Raw genomic sequence first — 15,191 nt, 5'->3', positions numbered from 1 at the left:
AATCCCCCTCACACACTCGCTTTAAAGAAATAATTTTTCAAGTCTGTCTGAAAACAAGAGTCATACTACGTTAAGGTGTCCATATGAACATTGAAACAGGTTTTGCTTGCTTTAATCTTTTTTTTATTTAAAAGATTTTAAAATTTAAAAGATCCCATCCTAATGTGCTTCTAATTTAAGTGATGGAGGACAAAGTCAAAGGATTGTTTTGTGCAAATATGTGTTTAAAAGTTTGTATGAAGCTAATTTGAAGCTTCAGCAGACTTAACTTGAGCAAATTAGTCAAATCAAATGTAAACTTTCAAAGTTACAGTCTTTTTAGTAGCTACTGTGGACGGATAATAAGAAAAAGAGGTAATTTGGCACTAAAAAGACAGTAACTTTAAAAGATACCCACTTGATGTGAATCATTTGGTTGGCTGAAGCTTAATATTAGCCTCAGATAAACTTTTAAATACATTGTTGCATTACATTGAAAGTGCATTTGAGTAGGAAGATCTCTCAATGTCCAATATGAACAAGAGGAATGATTAAAAGAAAAAACTGTTTGAATGTTCATATGGTGCCATATGTTTATATGGTGGTATTGTTCTGTTCCTACAGCCTTTGTGCTGATCTAAACCGCAGTTTGACACACCATCCCCCAAGTGTTGTAGGAGTAAGTAGGTGTGCAAAGAACGTTGTGAACTTCACAACTTCAGTTCACAACTTTCTAAAGGTGTGAACTTTATGTCGAATGCTCTTATGTGTGAATGCTCCTTACAAGCAAATAATTGTGCAGTTAGACAGGAGAAAGCAACTCATTGTAAGATAGCATATGATGAGATTGATGCTACATTTCAAATTCATCCATCGTAGGTCTCACAAACTGGGAGTGATCCTGACGTGCTCTATGCCACCGGTGTTCATGTGGCCAGGAAGGTAAACCAGACAAAAAAATTATATTTTTTTAACACAGTATAATTTGCCCATATTTTATTTGTCCGCCTTCATTTTTTCCCCTGAAATTTTATCACTTTGACCTTGTATTTTGTCCAACAGGACCAGACACCCAAAGACAGTGTGACATACAGTACTATTAATATAAGGGATGGTGCGAAGCAAATGGTATGTGATTTATTTTAAACTCATATAAGCCTCTCAATCATGGAAGATTTAAAATGCCTAAATTAAAACAAATCAAAGATAGAAATAAAGTGACATGCAATGTGTCAAAATTAAATGAAAAACATATGTTGAAAGGACAATTATTTAGCTTTTTCAGCTCTTATGTGTGAATGCTCCTTACAAGCAAATAATTGTGCAGTTAGACAGGAGAAAGCAACTCATTGTAAGATAGCATATGATGAGATTGATGCTACATTTCAAATTCGTCCACCGTAGGTCTCACAAACTGGGAGTGATCCTGACGTGCTCTATGCCAACGTTGTTCATGTGGCCAGGAAGGTAAACCAGACAAAAAAATAATATTTTTTTAACACAGTATAATTTGCCCACATTTTATTTGTCCACCTTCATTTTTTCCCTGAAATTTTATCACTTTGACCTTGTATTTTGTCCAGCAGGACCAGACACCCAAAGACAGTGTGACATACAGTACTGTGAATATAAGGGATGGTGCGAAGCAAATGGTATGTGATTTATTTTAAACTCATATAAGCCTCTCAATCATGGAAGATTTAAAATGCCTAAATTAAAACAAATCAAAGATAGAAATAAAGTGACATGCAATGTGTCAAAATTAAATGAAAAACATATGTTGAAAGGACAATTATTTAGCTTTTTCAGCCTACATGCAAAGCACTGTCACTGAAGCTCCCCTGCACCTCCTCATGATAATGCATATACACAAATGCATACATAAAAGGAAATACATCTAACAGTGTGTGTTTTATTTCACTTTGTTTCTTTGGTTAAATTGTTTTAATTTAAGAATTTTAAACCTCCCACAGTTAATACTTAAACTATCTGTTAATAAGGCAAATGAATTTCTTAATAGGCAAATGAATTTCTGTTGTGTTTTTATATATATATATATATATATATATATATATATATATATATATACACACACACACACACATATATATATATATGTGTGTGTGTGTGTGTTTGTGTGTGTGTGTGTGTGTGTGTGTGTGTGTATATATGTATATATATATATCTCACATTCTGTAAAACTCCAGACCAGGATTCAGTATTCTGTATTACAGATACATACACTCCATAACACCAAGCATCCGCAGCGCAAAGAGAGTAGTCCAGAAATATTCAAATTATGCAACAATTTCTGGATTTGATTGGAGAAAGCAAATAATTTGAACATAACCGGTCATATTCTAACATAATCAATCAAGAGTTGGTTGAGTGGTTTTAAGGTTGAAACAACTTTTGTCAGATATGCACCATTGTGTGTCATAGGCACACATGACTGCTGTGCATGAACATACACACACAAAGACCTTAATTCTGGAAGCTGCTTTAATGGATTAGTATTTTCTCATTTAACTTGCCAAAAACAGGACTTCTATCATATTCACTTTTTTCTTCTTTTAAACAGATAGTTTACATGTTACCTGAAGAGAATGATCAGGAGAGCAGGAGACAATTTAACCAACAAAATATACTTTGGTAGCCCCTCTATGCACCCTAAGAACAGTAGTTAACATTATCACTAAACTTTGTGGTTTCAACTGCTTATCTCTTCCACTGCCACTATCTAGATTTGATGGTGGTTTCTGAGGGTAATGCAATTATGAGTTGGTGTATGATGGAGACAAAGTAAACATTTCAAATGAACTTCCACCATTTAAAAATATATTGTAATAAATCTGAGTTCAGACAGAAACCAGAACTTATATGGGAGAAATGACAGAGACCTCAGAATAATCGACACCAGACCATCAGAGTATCAAGAAAAATAGAAATCTTTATTAAGTAAACCCCAATAAAAAGAAGGGGCTTCGGAGTTTCACTAAATAGGATAGTTATGCCACTTGAGGGGGAGTCAGGGCTGGCCACACTATAATATTTCACACCACCATCCAAAGATGCAAGACACTACAAGGATAAGAGCACATCACCACAACTTCAGGAAATGCCTGGGAGCACACCACACTGCACACAGTGGTGTCGCACGTCTACTTTAAGAAAGAGGGTGGGGCCAATACAAGACCTCCCCCCACCCGGGACCCAACTCAATCCCACCCAGCTTCTCTCCTGTCCCCACGACAATAAAATACAACAACAAATACACAATACATACAAGTTAAAATATATACTAAACTTGCGTGGTCGACGAGACCCCCCCCCCCGGGGTCTGAGCTTGTGGCACCGTCCAACTCCCCGGGGAACCACGGCTCCGTCGGACGGCGCAGCAGGTGCACAGGCAGGGAACGGCGGCGTGCCGGAGGCAGCAGCGAGGTTGAAGAGCAGCGGCGGCGGCTTGCGCTCCTAAAGCCCCAGCCCTAACTAACTAAAGGAGGCAGCAGACCTCCCCTCCTAACACAGGAACTCACTAACCCCCTATCGTACCTGTCTTCGTCGCCGGCAGCCCTAAACGGCAGCGAACGACACCCTCCCGCTCCCGGAATGAACGCAGCCACACCGCAGAACAGCACGCTCTCCCGACCTCCACACACACGAATGCCTGCTCTTCTCTTCCCCTTTTTCAGAGTCCCACAGCTGCGCAATCAGCCACACCTGACACTCATTAGTCCATCACTTGTCAGTCCAATCAAGGTGTCTTCGCCAATTCACATCACACTTTCCCCTCTCCTAATGAAAAAAAGACTCGTCCCCGAGTCACTGCACTATCATCTGGTAATCTTGCGACCAAACAGGTGGCCTCCGGTGCCGTAGGGGGCGACCACCGGAACTCCCCTGACCGTTGGACTCTGGCCTCTCCTCTTGACTGGAGCAGGCTGCAGGTGCATCCTCAGGGGAAGGGCCCACAGATGCGGGGGAATCAGAGCAGTTTTTTAGAGGGATCCTCTGTGTTCCTCCAGCTCCGGAAGACACGGGGCCTTGAGCCGCATGACCCCTTAGTGGCAACCTCTCTCCTTCCGATGTCCCCAGGTCAGCTGGGCAGCGATGATGGACCCAGCCCGCACCAAACCGGACCTCTGAACGCTGTCGTCTAGGTCTGGTCAGCTGAATGTCGGGTCTGTCGAGTCCGTCAGCCCTCCTGGACACTGGATCACTGGTCACTGCCAAAGAAGAATTATAGGGCTTAAGCCGGTTGAAATGCACAACACACTCAGGGCCTCCCTCCACTGACATTAGTCTATAGAGCACATCTGTCACTCTTTCGACCACCCTAAAAGGGCCTTTATACCTCCTCTGTAACTTGGGACACAGCCCTCTCTTCCTAGCCTTGTTCTGCACCCAGACTAACTCTCCCTCAGAGTAATACTGAAAATTGGCCCTAAAATCATAAGAATTTTTCTGTTTCTCTGAGGCCCTGGACTGATGTCTTCTTACTGCCTCTACAACTGTCGAAAGTGTCTCTCTCATCCTGGACACATAGTCATTAACAGAAGAAAAATGTTCCTGGGTGTCTAGGTTTAACATGATGTCAATAGGCAGAACAATTTCTTGCCCAAACAAGACTTTATAAGGAGTGAATGCAGTACTGGCATGAACACTACTCCGATATGCCAACATCACATAAGGCAACAGAGTGTCCCAGTTTAACTGGTTGTCCTCTACAAACAACGACAGCATGGACAACAGGGTACGGTTAAAGCGCTCTATGAGGCCATCTGACTGGGCATGATAAGGGGATGTATGAGACTTGTGAATATGCAAAAGCCTACACACCTCCCTGAACAAAGTAGACTCAAAATTTCTGCCTTGATCTGAATGGATACTGCGGGGAACCCCAAAACGACACACCCACTCCTCTGTCAGCACTTTAGCGATAGTGCTAGCTTCCTGATTAGGAAGAGGAAAGGCCTCAGTCCACTTTGAAAAATAGTCCCCTATCACTAGGATATACTTATTCTTACAAGGGGTTTCTGGAAGAGGGCCAAGGATATCCAGTGCCACCCGTTCAAAAGGTCTTGATGTAACTGATGGCTGCAACGGAGCACATGGAAGCTTACCCCGGGTCTTGCAGGAGGAACAATCTACACACTCTTTCACCCATTTCTTAACATCCCCAAACCATCCTGGCCAATAAAAACGGTCCTTTACCTTCCCTTGTAACTTATGCACCCCCAAATGACCCCCCGTGGCGTCATTGTGTAGCTGTGCCAAAACCTTAGGTATCAAAGAACAAGGGAGGACCACCTGTGTTTGAGAAGCAGCGTCAGAATGGGCAGGGGGGATCCTCACCAACCTAGATCCTTGCACATGCAGTTGACTCCAAACAGGAGCATACTTATGTAATTCAGGGTCATCTGGCATATGACACTCATCTGCCTGCTTTTTACAGTCTATAATCTGCCGTAGCTCTCTATCATCCATTTGGGCTTGGGCTAGCTCATCTATCTCCCTCGCTTCGCTAGGGGGACCATGAGGGATTTCCTGTACAGCACACACTTTAGAGATCTCCTTGCTTGTCTCTTTACTGGCTGGCAACTCCTGACCCTGTCCTCCCCCATCACCGAAGGCAGGCAACCTTGAAAGAGCATCAGCATTTGCATGAAGTTTGCCTGGCCGATGTACGATCTTATATTGGAAATTAGCAAGTTGTTCCACCCAGCGAGCTAGCTGCCCCTCCAGCCCCTGGAAATTATGTAACCACCGCAAGGAATTATGGTCAGTAAGTAACACAAACTCCTTACCTAACAGGTAATGTTTGAAATGTTTTGTAAACATGACCATGCTCAAAAGCTCTTTTTTTGTGGTAGCATATTTACGCTCTTGCTTAGTAAGCGCCCTGCTGGCATATGCAACAACTCGTTCATGCCCCCCCCATTCTTGAGATAGCACTGCTCCAATTCCCACATCACTGGCATCAGTGTCTAAGATGAATGTTTTGTTTGGGTCTGGATACGCCAACACAGGCGCAGTAATAAGGCTGGCTTTTAGCTGATCAAATGCTCGTTGACAATCTTCAGTCCATTGAAAACGCTTCCCTTTCTCCGCCAGCTGATGTAAAGGACGAGCGATATCAGCAAAACCCTTCACAAAACGCCTATAGTAGGAGGCTAGCCCTACAAAACTCTGGACCTCCGTCTGGTTTCTTGGAACAGGCCACTCCCTCACTGCAGCTACCTTAGCAGGGTCCGCCATCACCCCTTCAGCAGAGATGACATGCCCTAGATAATGAACCTGAGTAGAGAACAGATTACATTTAGAGGGTTTAATTTTCAAGTTGGCCTGCTGAAGTTTTACAAGCACCTCATCAAGACGAGCCAGATGTTCCTTGAAATGTGTGCCCAAACACAATAATGTCATCCAAATACACTAGACAAGTTGTCCACTGCAAGTCTGCAAGGATTAAATCCATTAATCTTTGAAATGTACTGGGCGCATTGCAGAGACCAAAACTCAAAACATTGAATTCAAACAACCCCTGACGTGTTATGAAAGCAGTTTTATAGCGATCCTTAGGGTCAACTTCCACCTGCCAGTAACCACTAGCTAGATCGAGAGTGGAAAACCAGCAGGCATGGCTTAAGCTGTCGAGCGCATCATCTATCCTGGGAAGAGGATATGCATCCTTACTAGTGACATCATTAAGTTTTCTGTAGTCGACACAAAAACGGAGCCCACCCCCTTTCTTCCGCACCAGAACTACAGGGGCTGCCCAGGAACTACAAGATGGCCGAATGATGCCGCTGTCAAGCATTTGTTTCAGACCATCTGCTACCTCCTGCTGCAAATGGAGTGGGACCCTTCGTGGAGGCAACTTGATAGGCTTGGCCTCACCTGTATCAATTTCATGCATTGTCAAATGAGTTCTGCCCAAATCGGTTTCACCCCGGCTAAAGACAGAGAGATTCCGGTGCAATAACTGTTTTACTGCCTCGGTTTGTTCAACGGAGAGACCCTTATCCCCCACCCCAAATTGACTCATGAGGCTGTCGACTGTCCAGGATTGTAAAGCGTCACCCCCTTCCCCGGTACATCCTCCCACCTCATCAACCTCTATGTCAGTAAAGAGCGTACCCACTTTCATGCCCTTTTTCAGTGGTAAAGCATCACTAGTCACATTAATAACCCGTACTGGCAGTGTCCCCTTCTCCACCTTACAAACCACACAGGCTACCAATAGGTCACAGTGTTTAGACAGGGCTGAGGTGGGTTCCAACATCCCCTCTGCATAGTCCCCCCATGCACTTTGGACCATACCTGAAATTATGGCCTCACTCCGTGGTGGTACTACTGTATCGTTCTGAACAACAACAGTTTGGGGCTGTGATGTTGGGTTAAGATCTACAAGGGGGAATGTCTTCCCCATTATCCGGCAAGTTTTCTCACCAAGGTCAACCACGGCACCATATCTGGACAGAAAGTCAAAGCCAAGAAGAATTTCTTCAGATGGTACGTCAGACACCAAAAAAATCAGCAACCAAGGCCAAAGAATCAAATTGACATACTGTCTGCCAGCCCCCAAGAACCTCCATCGCCCCACCATTTGCTGCTCTTGCATCCCCAACATATTTTTGTAAGTCAGATCCTCCCTTAGTAATAGAAAGCCAAATCTGCTTAGGTATAACAGAGCGTGTGGCTCCAGTATCAACCAACACATGACGACTGGACCCACCTATCTTGGCTGCAAGATAGCCAGAGCCTCCTGTAGCCTCCTCAAGGGCCCTAGTAGATACCGATGAAGAGGGGGCGGGCATTGGGCCCTCTGTGCACGCCCCCTCTAGTTTCCCTGCAAATAAGGACAGTTGCGACGTATGTGCCGGTTACATCCACACTCCCAACATCTCCCTCCCAGCTCCATAGTCTCTCGTTTAGCTGTAGTATTGCCATATGTGTTAGCTGGCTGGTGTAAAGGGGTTGATGTAACTGGGGCAGGACGTACAGGGTTTGATTTTAAAACCTGTACAGTAGTCTGCAAAGACTTGACCTCCTGCCTTAACCCTTCCACCACCCCAAGCAAAGTTTCTATCTGCTCATCACCTTTAGACTTCTGTTCTGAAATCCCCCGAACCTTAGCATCTTGAGCTAAATGGCTATTTTCCAGGCCTCTAATGAGCTCAAGTTCGGAAGCCAAATTAATCGCAGCCTCTAATGTTACAGGTTTGGCACTGCGAAGGCCAATACGCAAATCTCCACTGCCCACATGAGTGATAAAATGGTCCCTTGCCAATAAGTCTTGAGTATTGAGGTCTGCAGAAGGGTAGGCTCTAGCGACCAGCCGGCGCAAAGCGATACCAAATTCACGGACAGTCTCATTATGAAGCCTCCTTCGTGAGGAGAAGCTAGCCCTGTTCCAATCATCACTATCACAGGGATCTAGACACCTCCCCATAGCATCTTTCAACAAGGTATAATTAGTTTTAGCTGCTGCTGATAACCCACTGTAAACCTCACGGGCTCGGCCAGACAATAAGAGACTCATAAATTTTAATCTTAATGATTCATCCCAATTGTTTACATCAGCGGCCATCTCAAATTGCTCGGCCCAGTCTGACCATTCTCGTCCAGCACCAGTAAAAGTCTCTGGCATAAAAACTGGGCGGGGAGTTGCAACATTAGCACTTGAAGGAGGAGGGGCATCTTGGTTGATGGCTAACTCAACAGGTTGAGGTGCGTTATTCTCAGGCTCTGACATTTTTAAATGATTTATCCCACCGCTGCCACCAGTGTAATAAATCTGAGTTCAGACAGAAACCAGAACTTATATGGGATAAATGACAGAGACCTCAGAATAATCGACACCAGACCATCAGAGTATCAAGAAAAATAGAAATCTTTATTAAGTAAACCCCAATAAAAAGAAGGGGCTTCGGAGTTTCACTAAATAGGATAGTTATGCCACTTGAGGGGGAGTCAGGGCTGGCCACACTATAATATTTCACACCACCATCCAAAGATGCAAGACACTACAAGGATAAGAGCACATCACCACAACTTCAGGAAATGCCTGGGAGCACACCACACTGCACACAGTGGTGTCGCACGTCTACTTTAAGAAAGAGGGTGGGGCCAATACAAGACCTCCCCCCACCCGGGACCCAACTCAATCCCACCCAGCTTCTCTCCTGTCCCAACGACAATAAAATACAACAACAAATACACAATACATACAAGTTAAAATATATACTAAACTTGCGTGGTCGACGAGACCCCCCCCCCGGGGTCTGAGCTTGTGGCACCGTCCAACTCCCCGGGGAACCACGGCTCCGTCGGACGGCGCAGCAGGTGCACAGGCAGGGAACGGCGGCGTGCCGGAGGCAGCAGCGAGGTTGAAGAGCAGCGGCGGCGGCTTGCGCTCCTAAAGCCCCAGCCCTAACTAACTAAAGGAGGCAGCAGACCTCCCCTCCTAACACAGGAACTCACTAACCCCCTATCGTACCTGTCTTCGTCGCCGGCAGCCCTAAACGGCAGCGAACGACACCCTCCCGCTCCCGGAATGAACGCAGCCACACCGCAGAACAGCACGCTCTCCCGACCTCCACACACACGAATGCCTGCTCTTCCCTTCCCCTTTTTCAGAGTCCCACAGCTGCGCAATCAGCCACACCTGACACTCATTAGTCCATCACTTATCAGTCCAATCAAGGTGTCTTCGCCAATTCACATCACAATATTTTAACAATAGCTGAAACATCCAGTGAGCTATGTCTGTATACTATGTTAAACCTCAGGTTCTACAGGCCTGTCCTCTCAGAGAGTTGATTTGTCCAAGACAACTCATGAGTTTTCTGCATTCAATAAGATGGTGCATTTATGAGAGACCACAGCAAAGCTCATACAGTAACCTATATTTAAACCATCTCAAAACTGTCCCCAGTCTTTGATCACTGAAGCACTGAAACACTATGAAGTATCACTGTTTCACAGCATGTTATACAGTCAAAATGTTCACATGTGCTGAGCAACTCTTCGTATTGCATTTGTGTGGATGTATTCAATCTGAAACCATGATGAAACAGTTTCTCTGTTGGTCAAAACTGATCACTTTTACTTTTTGGATGCAATTTAAGAGACTTGGGATGCACCCATGGATGTATCATGCAGGGCTGCCACCATTTGTGGCACCCGCAACAGAAAGTGTCATCAAAAGTGCCACAACTTCCTGCCACAGTCTGTCGGGTGTGGTTGTCAGAAAAGGTGAAGGGTCATATATTTTTCTGTTTACTGAAGGGAGGATAGTCTAAATTTGGGGGGAAAGCAGGGAGAGTCTTTAAGCCTATTCTCATCTCAGATTTAGACTATACTTCACTGCTATTTTATCACAATATTCTATTGTGATATTAATTTTCAAAAGCAGAAATATATCATATGCAGAAGACAACAATCCAGTCTCTATGTTAGGGCGCTATTTCCCTCTTCAAAATCAATTTATCACAGGACCAATATGTCAGTTTTGTGAAAGAAGAATACATGTGGATCTTTATAGTGAGTGAATGCATGTAATTGCCACACAAAGCGCATAATTTCTCATCCTGCAGCAAATCCCATTTTCACTTAATTCTGCATCATAACAAAAAATAGAACTGCAGTAAAATGACATATCAAATTTACCTATGATATAATAAAGATACTTGAATATAAATCTAGTCTTTCGTGAGCTGAGTTGCTTTGTTTTGATGTTCACCTAACATGGAGATTATGCTCAGGATAGTAGGCTATACAAATAAATAGAGTGAATGTGCCACAGGGAGGTTAGAGGTTTAGTCGTCATAATACACCATTATCTGTCTTTTCCTTTCTTTCTTAAACTTAATTGATCGAAATAAACTGAAAAAAATGCCCATTTATTTGTGTAGATTAGAAAGAACGTTTTGAAGGGAAAAAAAATCTTTATATATAAATATATATTATTATTAAAATTACATATATAATTAAAAAAAACTTTTTAACAAAAAAGGAATAGGTTTTAGTAACTCATTGTGTGACTATAAATGAAGTAAATAAAACTCATGGAATAATAAACTAATTTTTTTTTTACAAGCACTAAAACTGTTACTAGTAGATTTACTGCAGGAACTGCTTGAATGAGGAAGTGACCCAGGTAGAGTCACCCACTGTAATGTTGAAAGTGCTCATTCACTCACAACACTGAAGCAGACATGAGTTTTATTCCTCACCTAATACTGGCTGGACTCATTGGTAAGTCAGCTAAGATTCTAATATGAATGCTATGCATAAATGATAGTCAAGTTTGTAATTAAAAAATATTGTTGGTACTGATATATGTATTGCTGTTGAATGATAAAATTTGAGTCTTACATTTAAAGTGACAACTAGCCACTAATTTTAAATTTTAATATTGTGTTTTAATAAAATTCATGATACTAACCTGTAACTGATATTGATATATACAATGCATTTGAAGGCATCACTACAAGATAAATGTCTGTTGTTGTTTTGGCAGGAATTCACTGTCAAATTATTACAGTGAGTCGAGTTTCAGTTAAGGCTGGAGGCTCCATCTCTATCCCATGTCTCTATGACCAGTACTACAGAAACCATGTGAAATACTTGTGTCAAGGAAATGACTGGCTGTGGTGTCATATAGTAGTTAAAACAAACCAAGGAAAAAGTAGTTCAGGAAGGTTTTCAATCTCTGATGACACAAACCAAAGAATCTTCACTGTGACTATTAATAAAATAACGCATAAGGACACTTATTTCTGGTGTGGTGTGGAGATTGTATCGGGGGCAGATGACGGACAGTATTTTCAGCTGTCAGTGACCACAGGTAAAATGCCTTAAATGTTTTAAACACATTTTAAGTCCTTTCTGTGAACAATTTGGTGGGGAAGAAAACTAAGAATGTGTCTAATTTTGAATTATCTTTTTGAAGGTATGTCAAATCTGTACGTGGACCAACAAGAAATTACAGCATTTAAAGGACGTAGTGTGACTATCAACTGTCACTATAAATACTCAGCAGGAAGAAAGTGGTGCAGACTGGGCAGCACCTGTGTGAGAAATCAGTTTGGATCAATAGATGGAACAGCAGTGACCATCGATGCCAGTGTCTCTAATGATTTCACTGTGACTATGAGTAAACTGAGGACAGAGAGCAGCGGCTGGTACTGGTGTGCCGCAGGAGACTTACAGTTGCCAGTGAACGTAACTGTTAAGGAATCACCCTCAACTACAATGAGCCCCAGTACAGCAAGTAAGATTCAAACCATTTTCTATTCTCATAAATTAGTGACCAGTAAGTGCACGCAACAAAAGTGACAAAAATGAAACCCTGATATATTATTAATAATAATACTATTATTAAAATTTAACTTGTACATCTGGGAGTTACAGTATTATAATCCATAATATACAGTATCATCAAAATACCGTGATACAATTCTTGCATTAACATGGCTTTTTACATGAATTTACTTTGACTTCACAGGGACACTTTCTACCACTCACCAGCATTCCACCTTGCTCATGAGTGTTACTGCCCAGCCCACAAACACCACCATAACTGGGGCTGGTGGAGAGAGCTTGCAAGATGAACACAAGAGGTTACTACTCTTTACAACTTCAATGCATTTAAATCTGATTTACAACCTGGGTTTGTGCAAAAACATTTGCCCCTTTATTCTTGATGAAATGTAGGCTACCTCTGCATTTACCTTCCAGGCCCACTACAATGACGATTCTCATCATCACCCTGGTCTTACAGCTGTTAGTTGCTCTCACTGCATTTTTTGGATGGAGGATGATAAGATGCAGTAAGTCTGTTGTAAGCTAATGCAAACTGAGGAATGAAATATCTGTTTCTGTAAAATAATTTCCTCAGAAATGTATGTGTTTGTTATAGATAAGACCAAACCTCGGACGTCTGACATCACAGCGGTAAGTATAGTCATGTATTTCCCTTATTATGTTTGCTGATAAGAAATTTGGATTGGTCACACAACACAGAAAGTAAATAGCATTTAAGGAACTTGACCATGCAAGTGTAACTGTACAATATACCTTATTTAACTACATTAACTGTTTGTTGGCTATAATTTCCTTGATTTACATCAGCATGGTAATTCTGTGAGTTCTGTAAACAGTTGTACTATTTAAACCAGAACATAACCTGTCCGGGCCTGTGGATATTACAAACCTGTCTGATACCAGCTAAATACATCAAAATGGAAGAGCTGGAAAATCATGATATTTTAAGGGAATTTTTAGATGACATAAAATAATAATAAATGGCATTGTCCTGCAAGTTAGCTCATTCTGAGAGGCGAAAACCCAGGGGAAAAATGTCACTGGGTTTCAAATTACTGTAAGTACTAGCTGCTACCCAATGCTGTGAGTATCTGAACATCTGGAGACGACCCTGATGAGTATGTGATCTTTCCTCCTCAGGATTATGACAGCCAGACAGTAAGAGGCCACCGTTTAGACAGATTTTAGCAAGTCACTCAGACTAACTGTAAAACTTATACAAAATCTGTGACATTTCAGATTCTGTGACATTAGAGCGTCAACAATGGAAAAAATATTGATGCAATTGAGGTGGCGGGCTCCATCACTGCTATCGAAATGTGTGACCCTAACTAAATATTATGAGGTCACCAATTGTGCGAACAGCTATGAAAATATGTGACCTATGTACATCCTGTGGAGTCACCATTTTAGGTAGCAATCACAATATAATACGTGACCCTGGCAAAACTGTTTGCAGTGGCAATTAAGCCAACTGAGCATGATCAAGTCAGAAAGTCCAATTAAAACAAAAGAATCACTCACCAACAGTCCATCATAGTCCATCCGGCATAGGGCTCACAAACTGAAAGTGAATTTGTTAGTTTGTCATGTTGAGTCAGAGTAAGTTGGACAAAAAGCTGTGTCGACCAGGCTTCCAAAATTGACCAAATTTTCATCCCAATCCCCCTCACACACTGGCTTTAAAGAAAGAATTTTTCAAGTCTGTCTGAAAACAAGAGTCATACTACGTAAAGGTGTCCATATGAACATTGAAACAGGTTTTGCTTGCTTTAATCTTTTTTTTATTTAAAAGATTTTAAAATTTAATAGATCCCATCCTAATGTGCTTCCAATTTAAGTGATGGAGGACAAAGTCAAAGGATTGTTTTGTGCAAATATGTGTTTAAAAGTTTGTATGAAGCTAATTTGAAGCTTCAGCAGACTTAACTTGAGCAAATCAGTCAAATCAAATGTAAACTTTCAAAGTTACAGTCTTTTTAGTAGCTACTGTGGACGGATAATAAGAAAAAGAGGTAATTTGGCACTAAAAAGACAGTAACTTTAAAAGATACCCACTTGATGTGAATCATTTGGTTGGCTGAAGCTTAATATTAGCCTCAGATAAACTTTTAAATACATTGTTGCATTACATTGAAAGTGCACCATCCCCCAAGTGTTGTAGGAGTAAGTAGGTGTGCAAAGAACGTTGTGAACTTCACAACTTCAGTTCACAACTTTGTAAAGGTGTGAACTTTATGTTGAATGCTCTTATGTGTGAATGCTCCTTACAAGCAAATAATTGTGCAGTCAGACAGGAGAAAGCAACTCATTGTAAGATAGCATATGATGAGATTGATGCTACATTTCAAATTCGTCCATCGTAGGTCTCACAAACTGGGAGTGATCCTGACGTGCTCTATGCCACCGTTGTTCATGTGGCCAGGAAGGTAAACCAGGCAAAAAAATCATATTTTTTTAACACAGTATAATTTGCCCATATTTTATTTGTCCGTCTTCATTTTTTCCCCTGAAATTTTATCACTTTGACCTTGTATTTTGTCCAGCAGGACCAGACACCCAAAGACAGTGTGACATACAGTACTGTGAATATACGGGATGGTGCGAAGCAAATGGTATGTGATTTATTTTAAACTCATATAAGCCTCTCAATCATGGAAGATTTAAAATGCCTAAATTAAAACAAATCAAAGATAGAAATAAAGTGACATGCAATGTGTCAAAATTAAATGAAAAACATATGTTGAAAGGACAATTATTTAGCTTTTTCAGCTCTTATGTGTGAATGCTCCTTACAAGCAAATAATTGTGCAGTTAGACAGGAGAAAGCAACTCATTGTAAGATAGCATATGATGAGATTGATGCTACATTTCAAATT

At 41.8% G+C, this 15,191-nt stretch overlaps 2 protein-coding genes across 2 annotated transcripts in view; both read left to right on the top strand.

Annotated features, from left to right (window-relative positions):
* LOC137197113 (uncharacterized) overlaps positions 1-15,191 on the top strand; it is a 42,901-nt gene that overhangs the window by 17,842 nt on the left and 9,868 nt on the right. The window contains exons 7-12 of the mRNA XM_067610275.1: positions 859-921; positions 1,042-1,107; positions 1,384-1,446; positions 1,563-1,631; positions 14,679-14,741; positions 14,859-14,927. Coding sequence (XP_067466376.1) covers positions 859-921; positions 1,042-1,107; positions 1,384-1,446; positions 1,563-1,631; positions 14,679-14,741; positions 14,859-14,927 — 393 coding nt within the window. The remainder of the gene's footprint in view (positions 1-858; positions 922-1,041; positions 1,108-1,383; positions 1,447-1,562; positions 1,632-14,678; positions 14,742-14,858; positions 14,928-15,191) is intronic.
* On the top strand, positions 11,016-13,647 carry LOC137197544 (polymeric immunoglobulin receptor-like). The gene is made up of 5 exons (XM_067611039.1): positions 11,016-11,241; positions 11,507-11,833; positions 11,939-12,259; positions 12,908-12,942; positions 13,567-13,647. The coding sequence occupies exons 1-5, from the start codon at positions 11,202-11,204 to the stop codon at positions 13,645-13,647; spliced, it is 804 nt and encodes a 267-aa protein (XP_067467140.1). The 5' UTR covers positions 11,016-11,201.

Source organism: Thunnus thynnus, chromosome 14, assembly GCF_963924715.1.
Source record: "Thunnus thynnus chromosome 14, fThuThy2.1, whole genome shotgun sequence".
Classification (NCBI taxonomy): domain Eukaryota; kingdom Metazoa; phylum Chordata; class Actinopteri; order Scombriformes; family Scombridae; genus Thunnus; species Thunnus thynnus.
The sequence above is the reverse complement of the archived record's forward strand: the minus strand, read 5'-3'. Positions and strand labels throughout refer to the sequence as shown.

Excerpts from the sequence above, each read along its gene's own strand:
- LOC137197544 (XM_067611039.1), top strand. The coding sequence starts at position 11,202 with ATGAGTTTTATTCCTCACCTAATACTGGCTGGACTCATTG. Across the intron at positions 11,242-11,506 it reads AATACTGGCTGGACTCATTG|GAATTCACTGTCAAATTATT; the intron begins GTAAGTCAGCTA and ends TTGTTTTGGCAG. Across the intron at positions 12,943-13,566 it reads GGACGTCTGACATCACAGCG|AGCGTCAACAATGGAAAAAA; the intron begins GTAAGTATAGTC and ends CTGTGACATTAG.